We start from the raw sequence: 22,100 nt of genomic DNA on the forward strand, positions 1-22,100 counted from the left end.
ATTTTCTAAACCTATTGCAATGTCGTAGTGAACCAAGATAAACATCTCAACTCGTTGTATTCGCTTCACTGCGTAGTGCAGAGCGAGCCTGTGACGGTGGTGGCTGTCGACAACACTACGTTAGATAAAACGGAAGACCAGGATCCCGCAGTGACAAACCTTTGTTTCCTTCACGTTCCGAGTTGTCTGCAGCATCGACTATAACAGCCAGGGCTGGAAAAACAATTATTGCACTCATCAATATATTGTGATTGTTAGATGGAAATATTGATTGTGCTGCGGTGGCGAGATTGAGATTGCATAAAAATTGATTGCAATATTGATTTCAACAGTATGATACACGGAATAGGTCGTTACAGACTTGCAAGTTGATGGCCAGACTTCCACGTCTCTCTCTCGTGTGAACTGCACGAGGATCTCAGGGTGTTTGCGTATGCAACCCACCAACTTCATGAGCCACGCCTCACGATCGCAGTCGTACGGGACCTGTTTGATATGTTGATTGTCCAGCATGGAAGTCTGAAGGAGCAGCTCGGAGCCAACGCAAAAGTAGTTGCGTCGACGATGTTCGAGCATGTGCTGGTCAAGCTGCGGAAAAAGAAGACTCTTACGAGGGCGGAGGCACCATTCGCAACTTGCCGTCTTAAGAACCCAGGACCCGCTATTACGACTGATCCCGAGCCGGAGACTTCCGATCCAAAGAAGCCGACCAACGAGATCATATTGAAGCTGCAGCGAGATCTCAAGCGCAAGAGAGAGATAAGAAGCGACAGCCATCAGGCTTACATCGACACGGCGTGGCTCCCTCCGACGTCTGTTGGCGGTGAAAGTCATCACGGGCTACCTGCGCCGAAGACTCCAAGTAAAGACAAATGCGCTCTTCTAATGCTGCGCCTGAATTAGAACCTCTTCTCTCTTCACGAGCTTTCGAAAGCCATCATCGAGGCCAGGCACAATTCAGATGTAGAGTCCGACGAGAGTGACAATGAGTTTGACGACTAGGCTGCCGCGCAAGTCGACCGAGGAGGACGCCTCTTGCGGATTTGTATTGTATGTTGGATTGTTCAATAGATAGTACTGTATTGATTGAAAAATTGATTGTCAAGCCCCCAGCAGCGACAATACAATTTTCAATATGTATTGTTCCAACGTGAATCACCAGCCTGGTATCATAGTTGGTAGGATTGTTGTACTTGGCCGCCATCACCGAGGCGCCCCCAGCGTGGCCGCAAGCTTCCTCACACAGTGTGCTGAGGAAGGCGACAGTACCCTTGTCGAACATCATTTTTTATTCCACCTCGATCTTCTTGTTCAGCCTCTTACCGGTGATATCGCTGATCTGCAGTGGTCATAGAACTTGGTGTAGACCGACATGACCGCAGCTCACTGTCCGAAGCTGGATGGTGATGTAAGCTGTGCTACAACCGCCGGTGGGCTTCCTGTCTCGTTGGGGTAAATAGGCTGATGTGGCACGAGGGTTGATCCAGTCGAGTTACGCGTTATGATCACGCAATTAATCCAATGGGACGCCCCCCCCCCCCCCCCCCATTCTTCGGGTGTTCCCAGTATAGGGACACTTTCGTGCTCTCTCGGTGACTCATTAAAGTGATATCTCTTGCTCAAACGGAGAATGTGTACTTCTGCTGGGCATGCCTGATGGAAGGAACTTTATGCGCGGTTGGATCGGTGCTCTGCAGACCATCTTCGCCGAAGTCAGCGCCGAACACCAGTCATTGCTACGGTTGGACGGAGAGCAAGAAGGTCAGAGCCTCTGCGGAAGTACCCACACAGTCTGCTCATTCTACCTTTTGTCTTCGGCTCAACAGGTCTACAAGTTCCCAGAGTTAGTTTAAACCTCCGCCTCGCCCGTACAGGGGGCAGTGTCAATACATCAAGCTTTGTGCTCCACAACTGAGTGAAAACGCTAGTAAACAGGGGCAGCTACGATCCACGCTTCGCCCAGCAGCGTGCGATACATGTCCGGCTACTCTTCAATTCGTCGTGACTGCTTGATTGGTCATAAACCCGCATGACAAGGGTCGTAGTGTCCCAAGCAGATGGCTCGAGCCACCTGCCTTGATCTCTACTGGCAACGCTCCCATATGATGCCCTGAAGGCCTTTGTATTGTGCAGTTCGATTCGACAGGCACTGTCGATGGTTTTGTGTATTACTCTGCGTTACCAATGGCAAGCCCTGTGCCAATATGAATGTGACTTCTGCTCATTATTCTCGGTGAGGTCTGGGGAATTAGACATCAATGGGGGCGGAGCGCGGGGTCTGCGAGCTCGGGGATATTCGCGTGAAGCTGAACCGCAGGAGGTATGTGGCGGGAGATCTCCTCCAGGGACGCGTCTTCTTTCGAACGACCAAGTATGTGCAGAGCTCGGACTTCGTCGTTCACCTGGAAGGCCGAGAGCACATTTCATGGCTGGAGCAGTCGAGAACAGCAAGCAGCCCGCGGACAACACCGCGGAGACGACACAACAAGGACATACTCCGGGAAAAGGCGAGTACCTATTGTCGAGACTTGGCTAGCATGCGCTTAGACTAACCCCTCGCTGTCTATAGGCTTCGCTAACGGAGGATACCCCAACGACGTATCGACCTGGGGAGTACGAACTTCCATTCAGCTTTCGACTTCCTGAATCGCTCCCGAGTTCGTTTGAGATGAAAGACCGACGATTAGTCGAGCTGGGGGCCATGGAATCCTCAATCGCGTACAAGGTTCGCGCCACGATACGCATCGATGGAGCGCTCCATCCGTACATCGAAGGCTCTCGCCCATTTATCGTGCAGCGACCCCCTCTAGACAACCCCATGCGGCCGCTCGAGCGATCTTCATCGGAACAGATCCGAGTGTTCCGTGTCTTCTCGCGCGGCAGGTGCACGCTGTCCGCTTCTTTGGACCACAACGAGGTCAGCGCAGGCGACACAGTGACGGTGTTCACTAGTGTGGAGAACCAGACATCGAAAGACATGACGGGTATCTCGGTGCAGCTCGTCGAAGACCTGGCGGTGGACGTCCCGTTCCGCACACAGAAGCGAGGATCGACTGTGGTGTGTCGACGATACTTCCCAGGAGTGCGAGCCAAACGCCAGGCGAATCGAGCCCTGAGCCTGAACTTGGTGACCGAGACGCCATGGAGCTTCGAGCCCATTAATCCGACCATGGCGTGCAACTTTGTCAAGTGGCAGTACCGCCTCGTCGTCAAGTGCGACTTTCGACTGTGCTCGAGCGTGAAGGTGGAGTTTCCCGTGACGGTATCGTGTCCCAGGAGCACTAGCAGGACGTCGATGGCTCGATTGTCAGGACCGTTCTCCTCCCCCGTAGGTGTCGAGGACGTCCCGCTCGGTCCGAGAAGCATGCCTCAACTGTATCGACTCAGCGGGAGCTTCTTGGAAAGAAGCGCGTTATCCTACGCGCATTAGCCTAAACGTGTCGAGTCGGTTACTCCGCGATGGAGTGGCACTCGTTCTCCTGGCCTATCCTGCAGGCCTGACAGACACCAAGTTACAGTCACCAAGATGTGGTGATCTCGTTGAATCTCGCCAGTCGAGAGATTAAAATCCCTCGGTATCCTCGAATGCACTTCACCTTTCACCTCCTAGCGCCCGAGCCCAAGCCAGAGCTCTCCACGATGAACCTTCGTGCTTTCGTCGCAACAGTTGCAGCCTCAGCCAAGCCGACGTGATCGCGCACGACGCAGTCGTCCCGTTCGCTCAGCCCACGACTTCGACCACGGAGCAGGCGGCAGGCATCAAGTTCAAGCCGCAGATCCATATCTCGATCGGCTGCCACCCGTACCTGGCTGTGGACGAGGCCGGCAACACGAGCGGTGGACTGAAACCCACGGGCTCCTCTAGTGCTGGCTGCAAGGGCTCCGGCTACGGCAGCCAGATCTACGGCCGCGTCACGACGTACAACGGCGTGTACGCCATCATGTACTCGTGGTAATTCCACAAGGACTCGCCGATCTCGGGCCTGGGCATCGCCACGACTGGGAGCATGTGGTCATGTGGGTCGACGACATCTCACTCGACAGTCCGTCGATCGTCGCTGTGTCGCCCTCGGCTCACAGCGGATATAATATCTATTACCCGCCAGAGTCCGACACGATCGACGGCTACAGCGCCAAGGTGGACTACTCGTCGAGCTGGTTGGTGATCAATCATGCTCTCGACAGCACGTCGGACACCGGCGAGACGCAGGACCTCATCATGTGGGACCAGCTCACGGATGCAGCACGCACGGCGTTGGAGAACACTGACTTCGGCGATGCCAATGTGCCCATGAAGGACGCCAACTTCGAGACGAAGCTCGGCAACACCTACTACGCCTAATCGGCTTGATACTCGATGAAATGCTATGATAAAGACTAAGTTACGACTACATGTAGAATTTTGCTTTGGCATCACCATTTGCCACACCTCCTGCCCTAGTTGACGTAATAATGTGATCTCCATCGAAAATCAGGAGAAGTTAGCGCGTGCTTGAACACTCGCGATACGTCCCTCGAGTTCCCAGTATCGGCGTCAGCACGTCGCTTTGAGTCTTTCACGCTCGTTACCTGGTTGGTTGCACCATTTCACTCGAAGCACGTCGACCCCTGCATCTGGATGCGGTGGTAAAGCAATTTGCGACCTAGTGAGATGAACTCGACGCAATTGTTTTCGGTCTTGGCACTGCATAAATGCGGAAACACCTTGTGAAGTGTTCGTTCGGTGATGGTTACACTGGTAGTCGTGGTCGCGAGTAGCAAGCCCCTCCTGTCTCTCCTTCAAGATTTCGAGCTCCACTTCCACATCGTCGAATCATTGCAGAAAGCACCAGCTCCTTAGCACTGCCTCGAGACCAATAGTGGTGTTAAATACTAGGTCTGGAGCCAACGACGCTCATACATCTCCAATTGGACGTTGCCTTGGATGTCTACAGTGTCGGTTTTCAACTGAAGGCCGTAGCAAAAGAAGCAAAAGTACTCTATCGCGACACTTCTTGGCAGAATGACAGCAAGATTTCGACGCTTTTCCTCGAGCCTCTCGATATCTTTACGAAGCCCAGTGGGAACATTCGGACGATGTTCGGGTTTCTGGCTAGATGAGAGGAGTTTCGAAACCACTACTATGTCAAGCATGTCTCTCTGAAAGCGACCGCGCTCACACACAGAGGCTCCGCGGCCTCACGGACGTGAGGCGCTGTCGAAATAGCAATCCAGCTAGTGAGATGTCATGGCGGTCTAGCACGCGCACTGTCCCGTCCAAAATGCAGACCATACCTCGGAGGAGGGGACCGCCGTACTGCCAAGTCAGACCGTGTCTTGGGGCAGCTCGTAGAAGTCTTGAGCTCCTTAAGCTTGGCCAGCACCCCGCGGACGTCTGCCGAAAGCGATCGCGTGTGGCCACGCGTTCACGAGGTGACACCGTACAAGCACAGCTTGGCAAAATGGGACGTCAGCGCGAGCCATTATCATCACCTCGTCATGGAAACTGGAGCGGTCCTTACCTGGTTCACGCGCAGCTACAATTCCCATCCGTGTCGCCGCGGTCCGAGAATGCAGCGCCGTAACCCGTGCAGCTCAGCTTCATTTCCTGCGCTCGCGTTTCCAAAGCGCATGCTGGCTACCGCTTCGTTTTATTAAAACTGTTCTTTTATTGCTAGCCAAACATCTGTGACCAAAATAAGTGTTCCTTGTCTGGAGCAGCAACCACTCACATATTTTTTTTCAGACACAGGAACTACCCCGTAAGCCAGCAAAAGAGATTTGGACATAATCCTCCCCCCAGCTGTGGATCAAAGTACGTGTTCAGGACAAATATCGTAAACGGAATTTGCCCGTAATCGCTGTGCACAGCCGTCCTTTCGTGCGCTAAGACGCTTTTCATAATCGAGATCGGAGCGTAATACTACTTCATATTACGCCGACACCAATGACTGCGCCGATAAGTGAGCACCACGATCATCACAGGGTTCACGTTACCGCTTGCTACTCAGCCACCACGGCCTCTGAGCCGGAGAGCTCGCCGTTTCGCTCCGGTGAACTTCTGTTTGCATTCCTCAATTCGAAGAGCCGACCGCACATCAAGCCACGATGAACACTAGCACTCTCCTCCCACCCAATATCCAGTTTTTGAGCGACGGCGTCATCGGCACGGTGCAGCCCACCAAACAAGTCAATAGATTTGTACGCGCACCCGAGGATCATGGCTCCAATGTCGGTGGTGTTCCCTCTCACAGCTTTTCACGCCAGCGTCTCGAGCAATCCAGACAGCAGAGGGCGTCCTTCTCCCCAACAAAGACTTGGGAAGGTCGTTCCGGTACGCGCGAGATCGTTTCAACGACAGGGACAACACCGAGGCTCAACATAAGGAGTGAATCCCAGCCCACCACCAGTCCCGACCTCAAGCGACAACGACTAACAAGCAGCAGTCTGGACCAACTTACCAACTACGCCAAGAAAATGAACGAGAAATATACAGAGCTTCTCGCAGTCAACGAGAAGAAAAGACGTCAGGAGCGCTGTGATAGCCAGAGGCGATACAGAAAGAAGCAGGACGACCGTGTGATCAATCTGAAAAACGAGACTGTAGCTCTGCAACAAGAGATCAAGGACCTTGAACGCCACCACTCCGACATTACAATAGCCGCTCAACCAGGATTCAAGGTCGGAAACGTGGCGAACGATATGTTCGAGCTCTTCTCCCATGTCTTCTACCTGAAGTCGCACCTCACCAGTAATCAGTTAGACTTTCTCCGAGTCATGGTGGCTCCTGACGTGGCGTCTACCGCGGGATTTGGACTTGAAGCGATGGTAAAGAGCTGGAGCTTTATCCAATGGTTCGACAAGGTAGAAATTGAGTTTGGAGACCGATTGAACCGCAGAGCGGATTTCCTGTTCAAGACCACAAGGATCAGCGTGACGATCACTGAGCGAACGCTACGACACGTTTTCCCAAATTTGCAGAACCCTCAAGACAACAACATCACTCGACGGGTGTTGGATAAACTTCTCCACCAGCGAATCGTACTGAACGGTGCACTGAGCTTCAAGTGGGACAACGTAAGCAGCCAAGTGACAAGTGTAGTGGCTCAAAGCGATATGATACCGCCGATGGTGAAGTTGCTGGGGAATCTAGAGGACGTCTCTCGAGTGTTCACGAACGCGCTGATCTCTCCCGAATTTAGACTTAGGTCACATGAAACCCCACTTCACGAGCCTTCAAGCTAGGTAGAACTCCCAGCAACGACAAACGATTGTCATCACAATAGATTTTTCATCAAAACTTCACCAGCAAATGCTAAAAAAAAATCTCAGCCACTGACGTAATGGAACGATGACAACTCGGAAAATAACACAATACATCAGTGCTGTAGCAGTAAAATATAAACTAAAACACGGGGCATACTAGTAGTAGTATTCATTAACTGTCTATTCGGGATGATGCTGAATCAATACGTCCGTTTAGTAGCGCATCAAAAGCGCTGTTGGCCATGACAGGCGTGAAACCATTTCTTGGCAGGGTTGCGTCGAGCTTCAGTCCCATACGTCCGTGGATGGCACTCAGACGCTGTCGAGTTACTATAAAAGCGGCACAAGCACGATGGAGGGATACAAAAAACCCGGGCGCAGCGAGTGCCAAGTGCAAGGACTCTGACCTCGAATACGAGCTTGTGGCTTCCAGAATTGTGCATCGTGGTGTAATACTTCGACGTACATATACAGTACAATTCTCGCAAGTTTTTGTAGTCAGTCATGTCGACTCTGGACGTGGTTGAATGGGGCGGCGCAAGTGCAACGCGTTGTGCTTTGTGGACGAAGGTGCAGCGTAACCTGGCGGTCAGGTTTACTTCCCGGTAGCGACGACGTTCCTGAGTGCAAGGGTGCGGCGGTAGTTGAAGTTTTGCGCCGAGAGTAACCCGAACAACTGAATTTCGCCACACCAATTCATTATTGCAGGTGAGATTCCAAGTGCATTTCATACTGAAGGCGCCTTATGTATGCATGTGTTTCCGGAGGTCTTCCATATGCATAGTCGCGGTCCGGCCCAAGCAGCCCGCTTCAACCACAGCTGCATCATTGCCACGCACTTGATGTGCCAAAGTCCCCAACGTAGCTGTCCATTCCGCTATTGACCAGCAGCAGTCCAAGCAAGCAATCCCCAAGTCAGCCCGAACGATGGCCGTCAAGTTCCTGAACCAGGGCGCGAAGATCCAGGAGTTCCGCGTGGGCGGGCGCAACCTCGTGCTCGGGTTCCCCACGCCCGAGTTGTACGTGCAGCACTGCGGCCCGCACTTTGGCGAGACCGTGGGGCGCATCGCCAACCGCGTGTCCGGCGCCAAAGTGGAGCTGAACGGCCAGTCGTACGACCTCATCGCCAACGACGGCGTCAACTCGCTGCACGGCGGCAATACGTGGGGGCTCAAGGACTTCGACGGTCCGTTCGAGGTCAAGAACCGCGACGGCAAGGACGCCGTCCAGTACAAGCTCGTGAGCCCCGACGGAGACTCCGGCTTCCCCGGCACCGTCGAGCTCACGGTCACGTACACGCAGACGACCAGCACGACCGAGAACGGCAAGGAGCTCGTGGAGCTCGAGGCCGACTACGAGGCGCAGCTGGTCGGACCTGACGACGTCCACGAGACGGCCATCAACATCACCAACCACAGCTACTTCAACCTGTCCGACCGCGAGACCATCGACGGCACCGAGGTGACGCTCGCTTCGGACCAGTACCTGGTGCCCGACGAGGGCAACATCCCCACTGGCGTCGTTGAGAGCTTCCCGGGCGTCAAGGCCCACGATAAGTTCACGCTCGGCGTCAAGGAGCCCAACGTGGACCACTGCTTCCTCATGAACCACGACTCCAAGAGCATCCCGCTGGACACGCGCAGCCTACCGCTGCAGCTGCTGGTCACGGCCGAGCACCCGGACACCAAGATCCACCTCGAGGTGCTCAGCACGGAGCCCGCCTTCCAGTTCTACACAGGCTTCTGGAACGACGTCCCCGCCGTGGCCGGCCAGCCCGCTCGCGGCTCGCGCTCGGGCTTCGCCGTCGAGCCTGGCCGCTTCGTCAACGCCATCAACACGCCCGAGTGGCGCAACCAGATGCTGTTGCCCAAGGGCGAGAAGTTCGGCAGCCGCATCGTCTACCGCGCCTGGGCGGCTTAAACACCGATTCCAAGGACTTTCGCTTGATGGCTATCATATAAGCAGCGGCGAGATCCATCCCTTGGTGTATAAGTGAGTGAATACAAGTTTGTGGTTTAAGAGGAATTGATCCGACAGCGTCAAAGTAGCTGTGGGTTCGAGAAAGTAGTAGATGTGATGATCTTGCTATATACGCGTTGTACACTTCTGGTGAGAGTCTCAAAAAGTACTGCTTCGAAGTACTTCTTCACTCAAACCCAAGCAGCAAGACAGTTAACGGGTATATGCAAGATGTTAATAGGGCATGAAGAAAAACACAGATGACCAAGTCGATTAATTTACAGGAAGTCTTTCACAAATTTGCAAGCTGCAAATTCTCCACATCTGATTAATTTGAAGAAAAGAAAAACTCAACTGTAAACCTCAACTATGACAAGAGCTTGTGCTGCATTGACTTTCGGCAAAAGACTCTCGCTCTTGAACTTATCTTGAGCTTACACAGACTGAAAGCTTTGAGCGCCCGCCATCGCCATCAAATTATCACTTCCACTAGCGTTAACCATGATGAGGTGGGCTGTGTTCACGTAGTCAGGCTCATCTTCCCCCACGAGCACTGCTACGTTAACGTTCAAGAGAAACATGGATCAGCAATAGCTGCTATGTTTGTCGGGCTGTAAAAGTCAACGACCCCAAATTGGTGTCGTTGAAAGTATATTGGGGTCCTCAATACACTTTTAATCGAGGTACATCGTTGCCACTTAGGTAGCATTTACAGACTTTCCTGACCGTCATCACAACCCTAACACGAGTTGGAAAAGTGGAGTTTCAGCTCTTCATTGCCTTGCGAGACACATAGGATCCATATTTTAAAAAATACGGCGGCGAACATTTTGAAAACCGCGATAGGAATTTGTAAAAATAAAAAACATAGCTCGAGGGGACTTTAATTATCAGGCAGGGCAGGCTTTTAGGTTCTGGATCGTATACCGGTACGCCCACTCCATCGTCGGCATATAGTGAGATATTTCTGCTACGCAACGTAGTACGGGATTAGGATGTACTTCTGAACAATCGCGAACTCACCCAAGGATAGGCCGTGGCAAGCTTCCTTTGGAATTTGCCGTCATCGAAAAGGATAGGCCTTACACAAGCTTACAGAATTCAAAGCAGACTACCAGACAAACTCGGTCTAGAAGGGCAACTTTGTCGTTTTTGCTGATAGTTCCTACGTGCTTCTGAGAGCACCCGCTCGCTAATTGTAAGTTGCCTGCTGGACGGCATCACACCGCTGAAAAAAAAAACGAGATTGAAACTAGACTGGGCGTGTTGGACATGCTTTCGAAGACCACAGCCCTTCATTCTCATTCTAAGCTATAGCGTAGCGCCTAGCAGCTCAAGTGTTACATCTTTGCTGCGTTTCACAGGGAATTGACGTTAATCCGATCTATATAGCTTCTTCAGTTCGTACAATACCTCTTCTCGAAGAGAGCTGCTAACACTATCAAGCAGCATTGTTCGACAGACAAGATGAAATGTAGCACCCACCTAGTGACGCAGTACACTGCTGTGCTGATGGGTATACCTGGTCCACACATGTAGCAGTGTCCATTTCAGCCTCGTGTCACCAAGATGCTCAACACATCGCCCTAGAGACCAGATTCACGTGCAAATGCCTCTTCCGTTCTTGAACTGACCGATGCTTATACTGATTAAAAACGATGGTGTCCGTGCGGCATCTTGGTCACCCTCTTCGAGCTCACTTTGCAATTTTCGCCAAGCCAAGCAGCCTCGCTACAAGGCGCCGACTCTGCGCTATGAATCTCCGACAGCACATCGTCGCCACTCTGGCCTCCCTCTTCGCCGTGCAAGGTGCCGTCATCGACCACGACCAGGTCGTGCCGTTCGCGCAGCCTACGCCGACCTCCATTTCTCAAACTGCCGCGGTTAACTTCAAGCCGCAACTTCACATTACGAATGGATGCCACCCGTACCCCGCTGTCGACGCAGACGGCAACACCAGCGGAGGTCTCAACCCAACGGGGTCGTCCAGCGCCGGCTGCAAAGGCTCTAGCTACGGCAGCCAGATTTACGGGCGCTCGACCTGGTACAACGGCGTCTGGGCCATCATGTACTCTTGGTACTTCCCCAAGGACTCGCCGGCGTCAGGCTTTGGCCACCGCCATGACTGGGAGCACGTCGTGGTCTGGTTGAATAACCCCTCGGTGACCAGCCCCGAGATCCTTGCGGTCTCCACATCGTCTCACAGTGGCTACGCCACCTACTACCCGCCCAGTTCGAACTATCTGGACGGCAACAGCGCCAAGATCGACTACTACAGTGTGTTGCTAATCAACCACGCGTTCCGCATGACTTCGGACACGGGCGAGACTCAGGATCTGATCATGTGGGACCAGTTGACCGACGCTGCTCGGACGGCACTCGAGAACACGGATTTTGGTGACGCCAACGTGCCATTCAAGGACGCCAACTTTGAGACCAAGCTTGCGAATGCATGGTACAAGTAAGTTTGGTGGATTTGGATAGCCATCTTCAACTTGCAGTGTATTAAAAGTTTTAGTCTAAAACCAAGTGCACATCAATATATCGTCTTATGCTAAACGCTTCAACGTGGCCATCGTGATGAGCTGTCACTTGAATCTCGCCCGCGCCTATCCAGGCGGGAAACTCGACGGCAACAGTCAGCAACGCGACGCCTCTTTTACTGTTCGGCTCACAAGGATCTGTTCTACGGCTCACCTACAACTGCGATCACTCTGTTCGTCCATCATGAACGGAGCAGACCGACCGCATGACGCCTTTTCTTGCTTACCTCCACAACAAGACCTGCCGCCAAGGTGGCTGCATGAACTATGCTGCCTTGACTCTCGAGTTTAGTGCTCCGTTGCCATGCTCACTCCCGAAATCGCTCCGTCCTGCAAATAGCAAGCACTTCAATCCTGTCATGAATCTTCGATCCGCTCTCGCCGCTGCTCTCGCGTCGTTCGCGTACGTGAACGCCAGTGTTATCGACCATGACCAGGTCGTTCCGTTCGCCCAGCCGACACCGACGACCGCCCTTCAACAAGCGGCCGTCAAGTACAAGCCCCAAATTCACATCAGCAACGGCTGCCACCCGTACCCTGCAGTGGATAAGGACGGCAACACGAGCGGCGGCTTAAACCCCACGGGAAGCGAGAGCGCCGGATGCAAGGGCTCCGGCTACGGCACCCAAGTCTACGGCCGCGCGGTCAAGTACCAAGGAGTGTACGCCTTCATGTATTCATGGTACATGCCCAAAGATGAAACCTTGACCGGGTTGGGCCACCGCCATGACTGGGAGGCGTGCGTTGTTTGGGTCGACGACATTACTGCTTCCAGCCCGAAGATCGTCGCGCTGTCTGCTTCGGCGCACAGCGGATACAACAAGTACTACCCGCCGAGCTCCTCCTACTTCAGCGGCAACAGCGCCAAGATCGACTACTCCTCAAGCTATGTTGTTATCGACCACTCGTTGTCGGCCACTTCGACTGCCGGTGAGACGCAGCCTCTGATCATGTGGGACCAGCTCACGGACGCCGCGCGTACAGCGCTGGAGAACACGGACTTCGGCAGCGCCAACGTGCCATTCAAGGAAGCCAATTTCCAGACGAAGCTGGGCAACGCCTACTACGCCTAAAGGATTGGCTCGAGATACGTTGTTCTGTTCGAATCAATGAAAAGTTTTGCTGTTCTTTTCCCTCCCTACTGTCAGCGAACACAACGCTACTGACGCATTCAGCAACGGCGCCCAAGTGCAATTGATTCTGCACGATATGCTTGCACGATGACCCTCCTACGACTGGGCATGTAGTTGTGGCTCTTGTCAGGCCTGACCTCCTTGTTCGCTCGCTAGAGCTGGCAAGCCATCCTCAAACTTGCTCCGTGGGCCACGATAACTCTCAAACCTCCGCACCGTCACTTTCGCTGGACTCGTCTCTCTCGTTGACACCCGTGCTGCTGTTATCGACCACGACGCCGTGGTTCCATTCGTGCAGCCTACACCGACGACAACGCTCCAAAATGTCGCTCTCAAGTTCAAGTCCCAGATCTACATCAACAACGGGTGTCACCCGTACCCCGCCATCGATGAGGATGACAACACTAGGCGAGCCGCTCGCCCCCTCTGGGTCCGAGAGTGCGGGCTGCAAGGGATCTGGCTACGGCAGCCAAGTGTCCGGCCGAGCCGTCGAATGCGAAGGAGTGCATGCATCCACGTACTCGTGCTACATGCCCAAGGACGAAACACTGCCCGGACTTGGCCACCTCCATGACTGGGAGGCGTGTGTTGTTTGGCTCGACTCGTTGGACAGCCAGAATGTTGTGGCACTCTCGGCTTCGGCGCACAGTGGCTACAACGAGTACTACCCACCCAGCTCGAGCTACTTCGATGGTGACAGCTCCAAGATCGAGTATTCATCGAGCTACGGGGTGATCGACCATTCCTACTTCCACTGCCGGTGAGACGCCCTGATCATGTGGGACGCCGCGCATACAGCCCTGGAAGACACGGACTTCGGTAGTGCGAACGTGCCGTTCAAGGAAGCCAACTTCAAGACGAAGCTCGGCAACGCCTACTACGCCTAAGAAACTTTCTGGCTTCCTGTGCCCAGGAATCCTGGGCCAGTCTAGGATGAACGCTCGGACAACAGGTAGCAGGTTGTTGATGCATTTTGAATCTTGTTCGCTAGTCGTGTCCTGATCGTCAAGATCACGAGTCTCTCAAGAATCTTGAGTCAAGATCGTCTTGAGAGACTCTCAGAGAGGAAGTAACGCATTGAACCGTGACTGGTTCCACTGTAGTTGATGCAGACGTAGGTAAATTCGTGGAAGTGAATGTGTATCCAGCGAGCACACCACGTTACAACTTCGTCAGGCTGCTGATGACACGTCTTTGGTGCTTCCTTCAGTGGCACCGAGGTCTACACAACAGCAGACGTCAAGCGTACAAACGACGAGCAAATCCTAGGTGAAATGAATCTGTACGCGGGGCAGCGGAACCCGTCGCGATTCATCGTTGGAGCTGACAAGATGCCAACCGCGCTGCGGCGTTGCTGCGCGTCGCAATAGGATAGGATCAGTAGTGTTAAGATGTGCAGAGAGGCTAGGTGGCAAGCTTGGTCATTGCGAACCGAAAGCGCATACGTGCCCAAAAGTGCATTCTGGCAATGGGATCCGCTAGTCGCAGTGAAAGCTATAACCTTTCGGTGCCATCCTTATCATCTTACGCCCGGTCTTTGGCGGGTGCGAGCTTCAACAGCTGCGGCAACTGCACGGTCACACCACCCCGTCATTCCCGACCGCCACGTGAACGATATGGCTGGCATCGAACACCACGCAGCAGAACCTGCCACAGGGGAGACCAAGGAGCTGCTGCGGTTGCCATAGAGCTCATTTTCATTATCACTATCGCTTTTGCCGCGTCTTCCGCAGTCCTCTCTAACTCATCCGACCATGAACCTTCGAGCTGTCGCTGCTGCTGCATTCACCGCTCTCGTCGGTGTCGACGCTGCGGTGATCGCCCATGACGCCGTCGTTCCATTCCCGCAGCCCACGCCGAACACCACCATCCAGACCGTCGCCGTCAAGTTCAAGCCGCAGATCTACATCAACAACGGATGCCACCCGTACCCTGCTGTCGACGAAGACGGTAACACAAGTGGCGGTTTGAAGCCGACGGGGTCTCAGAGTGCGGGGTGCAAGGGGTCCGGTTACGGCAGCCAGATCTACGGCCGTGCTGTGGAGTATGAAGGCGTGTACGCCTTCATGTACTCCTGGTACATGCCCAAGGACGAGACGTTAGACGGACAAGGCCACCGCCACGACTGGGAAAACTGCGTCGTGTGGCTCAACTCGCTCGACGACCCGAGCATCGTGGCGCTCTCGGCCTCGTATCACAGCACCTATCTGTACTATTACCCCCCTGACTCGGACTACCTGGACGGCAACAGCGCCAAGATCGAGTACTCGACGAGCTGGGTCATCCTAGACCACTCACTATCGGCTACGTCGACGGCTGGAGAGACGCAGGACTTGATCATGTGGGATCAATTGACCGACGCAGCTCGTACGGCGCTGGAGGACACCGACTTTGGAAGCGCGAACGTGCCTTTCAAGGAGGCGAACTTCGCAACGAAAGTGGCAAAAGCTTACTACGCCTAAATTGATGAACCGATCAAGCGAGCGCTGGTCCATATCGTGGTTTGTGTTGTTATTATTTCTTCACTAACAAAAAAAGTTAAAAAAAAAAAAAAAGCTCAAACCCAATTGCTTCAATTATTGCCGTCACGGAAAATGGATCTTTGAAGGAGAAACGTCATCCATTTCGCACAGTTAAATCAATCTTGTCACCACTGAGGCCTCTAAAACGGCCACGCCTTGTCCAGCTTTCCAGAGAACCAGAAGTCCGTCATCGGCATTAATGCACTCCCGAAATCTGTCGAGCTCAAGGATTCCCGGGCCTTATCCGTCAACTGGGTCCACATGATCAGCGCCTGGTACTCGCCTCCCTTCGTCGTGAATCTCAGTTCGTGGTCCATCGGCCACGTACTCTCATAGTTCAGAAGCACACTTGTGCCGTTCAGTGAGCCTTCTGCGAGGGTCGTGGTCTTCGCGTAGCCGGCATGTGACGAAACTGAAACACCTAGAATCTTCGGTTCTGCCACAGCCGGGTTGTTGATCCAAATGACAGCGTGCTCCCAGTCGTGGCGGTGGCCCAGGTAGAAGGATGCCATGTCTTTCGGGAAGTACCACGCGTACATGATGGCCCAAACGTTATTGTGCCAGCCCGAGCGTCCGTACACCTGCGAACCGAGGCCTGAACCCTTACATTTGCCGCTAGGTGCTCCGGTGTTCGAGAGACCACCACCGGTGTCGCCTGCTTCGTTCACGGCAGGGTACGGGTGGCATCCATTGGAAACATGCAGTTGGGGTTTGAACTTGACAGCAGCCTTCTCAGAGATCGTGACGGGCTCGGGTTGCGCGAACGGGGCCACTTGGTCGTGGCTGATGACAGCACCCGCATCGGTCTGCGAGGCGAGTACGGCAAGAAGGATCGCGATGAATATGGGTCTGGCCTTCATCTCTCGTGAGAGGAATTTCGGTACCATTCAGCAGTGGTGTGTGCGCAACGAAGCGCTGGAAGTCAGTTCGAGAGCACAACGCAAATCGCCGCACTGGTTTACAGCGCATCCAAAGCCACGTTAAGCCGTAAGCGTGATATGTATTCTGTGCCGTACGGAGAAATTACTAAGGATCGACTTTTGGATTTGCTCTCCCCCGTGAGGACTTGGTCTTCAAGTTGGCGTTTCCGACTGTGTCGTTTTATTCGTGCATATCCGGATACGGCATCGTGGAGCTTAATAATGCTGCATTATTGTACAGAATGGAGAGAAGCACACCTTATGTGGACTTCGTTCTTGCTATATGGAAACGCATATGCCTCAATGCATTCAACATGTGCAGTAACCGCATGAGTCATCGTACTGACTGCGTGCTGCCTAAAATCCCATGTGGTATCCATGAGCGCTGCATTGTGGTCGTATTATACGGCTTATACGAGTCGTAACAGTTCGTATAAGCCGCCACTACATCGTGCCCCTCGACGTCCAGGATCGAAATGACGCGATCTAACCCAGATCTAGATTTTAGGTGCTGCAGTGAAGCTGATCATTAGCTGTTGGATGAGGGCTGAAACTGCCTGGTCCTATATTGCTCGTGCCTACCCGTGTTTTTGACCAGAATGACGCTGCCACTATTTACATGATTTCCGCTTTGATTGTTGACAGATGCAGCTCTCACTCGAAAAGCTTTGTTTTCTCAAACATAAATGCTGTATTCCATGGCAGAGCCAGGGAATTGTGTTTTCCACTTCAGAATTGTGCTTCCGGTATACCGGTGCATACCGGTACATGGGGGCCGATGGACGCGTGGCGTTTTCCCTCACTTTGTCTTCAGACCAACAAGCAAGCAACGAAGACCCGCCTCTCCCCGTCCCTTATCGGACTGAGCTGATGGTCATTGCATAAGCTCCCATTAATGAAACGTTGTTGAACCCCCAATGTAGTGGAAAGTTTGCATTCATATTCATCGATGCTAAAACAACTTGCTAACTTCTCAACCTCGGCAAATTCACGCATAGTACGCGTTGGCGAGCTTCGATTCAAAATTAGCGTCCTTGAAAGGCACATTGGCGTCACCAAAGTCCGTGTCTTCTAGCGCCGTACGAGCTGCGTCGGTCAATTGATCCCACATGATCAAGTCCTGCGTCTCTCCAGCCGTCGACGTAGCCGATAGTGAGTGGTCTAGGATGACCCAGCTCGTCGAGTACTCGATCTTGGCGCTGTTGCCGTCCAGGTAGTCCGAGTCAGGGGGGTAATAGTACAGATAGGTGCTGTGATACGAGGCCGAGAGCGCCACGATGCTCGGGTCGTCGAGCGAGTTGAGCCACACGACGCAGTTTTCCCAGTCGTGGCGGTGGCCGAGCCCAGGTAGAGTTTCATCCTTGGGCATGTACCAGGAGTACATGAAGGCGTAAACACCCTCGTACTCCACGGCGCGGCCGTAGATTTGACTGCCGAGGCTTGATCCGGTGCAACCCGAGCTCTCGCTACCGGTAGGCTTGAGGCCGCCGCTGGTGTTCCCGTCTTCGTCGACGGCCGGGTATGGGTGGCATCCGTTGGCGATGTAGATCTGAGGCTTGAACTTGACCGCGAGCGTCTGCAGCGTCGTGGTGGGGGTCGGTTGGGCGAAAGGAACGACTGCGTCGTGGTCAATGACCGCTCCACTCGCGTATGCAAGTGCGCTGGCAGTGGTGGCAACAATGGCGCGAAGGTTCATCGCAGCTATTGCTACAGTAGACGAGGTTTGGCTTGCGTGGCTTGGTGTGGGTGGGTGTTGCTGCCGTAGCAGATTGGGGTATGAACGGCGGAAGTGCTCCCGCGACTAGAGCGATAGCCAACGCTCACGAAGATGTGGCTAGCGATACGGGATCACAAGGAGTTCGGAAGACAGACAAGGAGCGAGACTTCCAGCGTCAAACATTAGCTTCGATTCGCACCATATCGTCGCCTGGAGCTTGGTTCACTCTTTGAAGTGGAGTTCGAGCCATGAAGCATCATCCCAGAAAGGTTTTGGATTGTGCGCTACCACGGGCTCCGCTTTTGCATGACCGTGATACGTCGCTCACGCACGAGTACATTCACGAGACGCTATTGTAATGGCCATACCCACATCCTGTGTCGGCGACGTAATGGCTCCCGCTCGATCACCTCACGAGCAGTGTCTTGGTGCGCCAACCCTGTTTCTGTCGAACGGACACTAACCATACACGGTGAAGTAACGTTACATGTAATGCCTGGTCCTCGCTGTCTGCCCAGCGATTCGCTGGCAGCAAAACTCAGGTGGCGATCGCCCATCAGTCGTCTCCGTCAATTCGATGTACTGCACAACCATATTCATACAGATGATGGCACCACCATACATGTACACGTGTACCCGGCGACCGGGTGCATGATACACTTCTAATAGCAGCCTCCGAGTCCTGCGTAGCTCACAGCGTGTAAGTCCTTCCTAGATCGAATCGTGCAAGTCCTTCGTACTGTAGCTCGAATCCTGCAAGTCTCTGGTAGCACAACGAGGCAGTAGAAACTGCATTTGACACCACGGTGTCCACGGACCGTGGACCACGGTATCCGATGTACCTTTGCATGTCACAAAATGATAGGCAAAGCTCAGACAGAGGAAATTTGCGCCTGAATCCAAGGTGCATGCACCGAAAGCACTGCGGCGAAAACGAGAAAAAGGAAAGGATATAATGCTCATCGTGTTCATGCCTCGACACTGTTGCTACTTGGGCTTGAAACGCTGCTCTGTGGGTAAATAGCACACCAAAATATGCGTATCCAAGTTGTATTTCAACTCTGATTACTGGGGACGGGAGCGAGTGCCAGGTCGGTCGGCGCCTGCTGAATATGACCACGTGCGGAGGAGAGGAGGTTCGACGTCTTATAAGGAGCCGCAGCCTACGGCTTGGCCGTGATAGGGCACGGAGTCGTGGCGGCGGGCGTCGTTTCCGGCAGCGACGTCACCGACGTCGGGCACGGAGTAGTGGCGGCGGGCTCCGTCGTGTCGGGAAGCGACGTCGCAGGGCAGGGAGTTGTCGAAGCCGGAGTCGAAGTCTCCGGCAGCGAGGTGACGGGGCAAGGCGTCGTGGCAGCAGGAGTCGAGGTCGGAGCCGACGTTTCGGGCAGCGACGTGACTGGGCACGGCGCCATCGTCGCAGGAGAACTGGTCTCGGGCAGCGAAGTCACAGGGCACGGAGTTGGCGCCTCCGTTTCGGGCAGCGATGTGACGGGGCACGGGGTTGGCGCCTCCGTTTCAGGTAGCGAAGTCACGGGGCAAGGTGTGGTCGTCGGAGCTTCAGTGTCCGGAAGGGAAGTCACCGGGCAGGGTGTCGCCGTCGTCTCGGGAAGCGAAGTGACCGGGCAAGGCGTCGCCGTTGTTTCAGGCAGCGATGTCACGGGGCAGGGAGTGTCCGGCAGCGACGTCACTGGGCAAGGCGTCGCCGTCGCTTCAGGCAGCGATGTCACGGGGCAGGGAGTGTCCGGCAACGATGTAACCGGGCACGGCGTGTCCGGCAGCGACGTCACTGGGCAAGGCGTCGCCGTCGTTTCAGGCAGCGATGTCACGGGGCAGGGAGTGTCCGGCAAGCTCGTCACTGGGCACGGGGTGTCCGGCAGCGAAGTAACCGGGCATGGGGTGTCCGGCAGCGAAGTAACCGGGCATGGGGTGTCCGGCAGGGACGTCACTGGGCAAGGAGTATCCGGTAGCGACGTCACTGGGCACGGGGTGCTGGCGGTGCCGCAGCCGACGGAGGGCAGTACGCAGCCCCAGGTGTCGCCGTTGACGATGGTGCACTCAGCGTCCTCGGGCGCGACGCAGGTACTGCCGTTCCAGGAGGGCAGGTAGTCGTGGCAGTCAGCGATGGCCACGTCGCCCTTCAGCGGGCAAGCCGTGCCGGCCGGGGACGTGCCCGCGCCTGAGCACATGGCTCCGCGCGAGGCGGGCGAGTTGTACGTGGCGTCGCGGCACAGCGACACTGGCAGGTCTTCCAGCGCTGCCGCGGCGGATACGGCCACGGCGGCGCACACGAGTGCGACGAAGGTCTTCATACTTTTCGAAGTCGAGCAGGGCGAGCTGCGAAAAGTGAGCGCTGCTGAGGACTGAGCGCGGCGCAAGCTTGGTGTCAGGTACGACGGCAAATTCGAAAGTGGCGGCCCGCAGGTGAGGTGCAGCCCCAGACTCAAGCGCTCACCTGGTTCCCTCGCGACCTGGGCGATACTGCTCTGGCCTGCACAGTTGTCTCGGTGGACAGAGAGCCGACCTCCGCATCCAAAAAACGACATAGACGGGTCCATCTGTCAACGATGCAGACGGGCCAGGATACCCAATAGATTTTTCAAAGTGACTTGCACGACGTCTGCCACGCGCGCCGTGCTCTGTCGGGATCGCTGCGTCCGCGCGTGCAACTGCGCCGCGCCCTCGGCCTGCTCCGCCTCGACGGAAACTGCGGCGGCCGCCACTTGGCGAAATGCCTGCCGCTGCGTGAGGCCTGGGCGCGAGGCCGAGGACACCCGACTCGCGCTGGCACTCGCGAAAAGACTTGCTGGCCGCTAGGCCCTCTCCTCTGCGAGCAGGAAGCCTAGTAGCTTGCTCGCAGCGCGGGTAGACTTCACTGCAGCCCCAGAGCTCTTGTCCCGTGAGCCACCGCAGTTGCAGGCGGCGAATTTCCTTGAACAATTTTCCCACGACAGGCTTCACGCCTCGCGTGTATCGCATTCTTCGTACCCGGCGAAAACGCGCCGCAATCGACGTGACTCGGCTAATAGCGGTCTCAATCAACGCTGATCCAACCCGCGCTCGTCGGGCGTGCGCTGAAATGTAGCCGCACATGTACACCTTTCGCCGCTGGTACATGTACAGTCTGTACAGAACAGATCTGCCCAGGTCTCTACGCTGTAGAATCTACAGCTCGCATTGGTGCAACGGCGGCACGATGCAACAGTGTTGCCAACACCAGCAAAGGCGTCCTCGCGTCACGTGAGAACCCAATGGCACACTCTGCCTGACAATACTGTATGCGCTGGTGCAGATCAGACAGCGGGGGCCCCATCGTGTAGAGCAATACATGTACATCGCTGCAGTCGCCTACTCCTGCTGCTGTAGGCTTATCCGCAGTGGCAGCGAGGCAAGCCGCTGGAACGAAAACGGCATGACTGGCACGGGATAACTTATCCCGGTGTTCGAAAAATATCCACGGAAAATCCGATTTTCTGTCGTCTTGATTTGATTGTCTCGAATGGACGGGCTACGTTTGTATCAACGTTGAAGGCAACTATATGACACGTCAAGTTTTGCAAAGTTTGCAGGGGGAAACGTGTCGAGCTTTTCCCGCCACACCTTTGGGCTTGCACATTCTCGTACGGTGACTCACGTTCATGGCTGCTTTGGCTTCTCATGCCCGGTTGGCGTCTGTATGGCGGCCTGGCGCTAAACTGACCATCGTTGCCCAAGGCAGTACATGCGCCGATGGCCTCAAAGCCGAGAGCACGGCTGAATTCTGACGCACGCTTTGCTGTTGGTGTACAGTGCTGAGAGTCACGGTCAGAGCTGTGCCGGTGCGGCATTGAACGGCTGACACGGGTCCCACGGTTGTCACTTCCCGCTGAATGACCTCCGGCTCCCTCGGCCACTTCAACGAGGGCACGCTAGTTGCACTGCAACTGCACGGCAAGTTCTCGTCGGAAAAGCTTTGCCCGCTCGCGTCAACTGTCGCGCCAATGCGCAACCCTCTTCGGCACACGGTCAAGCTTTCCCTTTGGCCGCCGGATTTCGCTGCCCTTCTACTGTGCCGAGTGCCC

At 54.7% G+C, this 22,100-nt stretch overlaps 6 protein-coding genes across 6 annotated transcripts; 4 read left to right on the plus strand and 2 right to left on the minus strand.

Annotated features, from left to right (window-relative positions):
• Positions 1–2,258: 2,258 nt before the first annotated feature.
• Positions 2,259–4,342, plus strand: IUM83_09983 (Arrestin domain-containing protein A; the record flags this gene model as incomplete). Its single annotated transcript, XM_067934461.1, has 3 exons — positions 2,259–2,507; positions 2,570–3,353; positions 4,107–4,342. The coding sequence occupies 3 exons, from the start codon at positions 2,259–2,261 to the stop codon at positions 4,340–4,342; spliced, it is 1,269 nt and encodes a 422-aa protein (XP_067793389.1).
• A 3,830-nt stretch (positions 4,343–8,172) lies between these two features.
• Positions 8,173–9,165, plus strand: IUM83_09984 (putative aldose 1-epimerase; the record flags this gene model as incomplete). Its single annotated transcript, XM_067934462.1, has 1 exon — positions 8,173–9,165. One exon carries the CDS (start codon positions 8,173–8,175, stop codon positions 9,163–9,165), a length of 993 nt encoding a protein of 330 aa, XP_067793382.1.
• Positions 9,166–12,106: 2,941 nt separating this feature from the next.
• Positions 12,107–12,820, plus strand: IUM83_09985 (Necrosis inducing-like protein NPP1 type; the record flags this gene model as incomplete). Its single annotated transcript, XM_067934463.1, has 2 exons — positions 12,107–12,150; positions 12,523–12,820. The coding sequence occupies 2 exons, from the start codon at positions 12,107–12,109 to the stop codon at positions 12,818–12,820; spliced, it is 342 nt and encodes a 113-aa protein (XP_067793383.1).
• Positions 12,821–14,634: 1,814 nt separating this feature from the next.
• Positions 14,635–15,342, plus strand: IUM83_09986 (necrosis inducing-like protein NPP1 type; the record flags this gene model as incomplete). Its single annotated transcript, XM_067934464.1, has 1 exon — positions 14,635–15,342. One exon carries the CDS (start codon positions 14,635–14,637, stop codon positions 15,340–15,342), a length of 708 nt encoding a protein of 235 aa, XP_067793384.1.
• A 1,968-nt stretch (positions 15,343–17,310) lies between these two features.
• Positions 17,311–18,018, minus strand: IUM83_09987 (necrosis inducing-like protein NPP1 type; the record flags this gene model as incomplete). The annotated part of the gene is made up of 1 exon (XM_067934465.1): positions 17,311–18,018. One exon carries the CDS (start codon positions 18,016–18,018, stop codon positions 17,311–17,313), a length of 708 nt encoding a protein of 235 aa, XP_067793385.1.
• Positions 18,019–19,202: 1,184 nt separating this feature from the next.
• IUM83_09988 (putative carbohydrate-binding protein) lies at positions 19,203–19,889 on the minus strand (the record flags this gene model as incomplete). The annotated part of the gene is made up of 1 exon (XM_067934466.1): positions 19,203–19,889. The coding sequence occupies one exon, from the start codon at positions 19,887–19,889 to the stop codon at positions 19,203–19,205; it is 687 nt and encodes a 228-aa protein (XP_067793390.1).
• Positions 19,890–22,100: the final 2,211 nt, after the last annotated feature.

This window comes from Phytophthora cinnamomi (genome assembly GCF_018691715.1).
Source record: "Phytophthora cinnamomi strain GKB4 chromosome Unknown Contig29, whole genome shotgun sequence".
Classification (NCBI taxonomy): Eukaryota; Oomycota; class Peronosporomycetes; order Peronosporales; family Peronosporaceae; genus Phytophthora; species Phytophthora cinnamomi.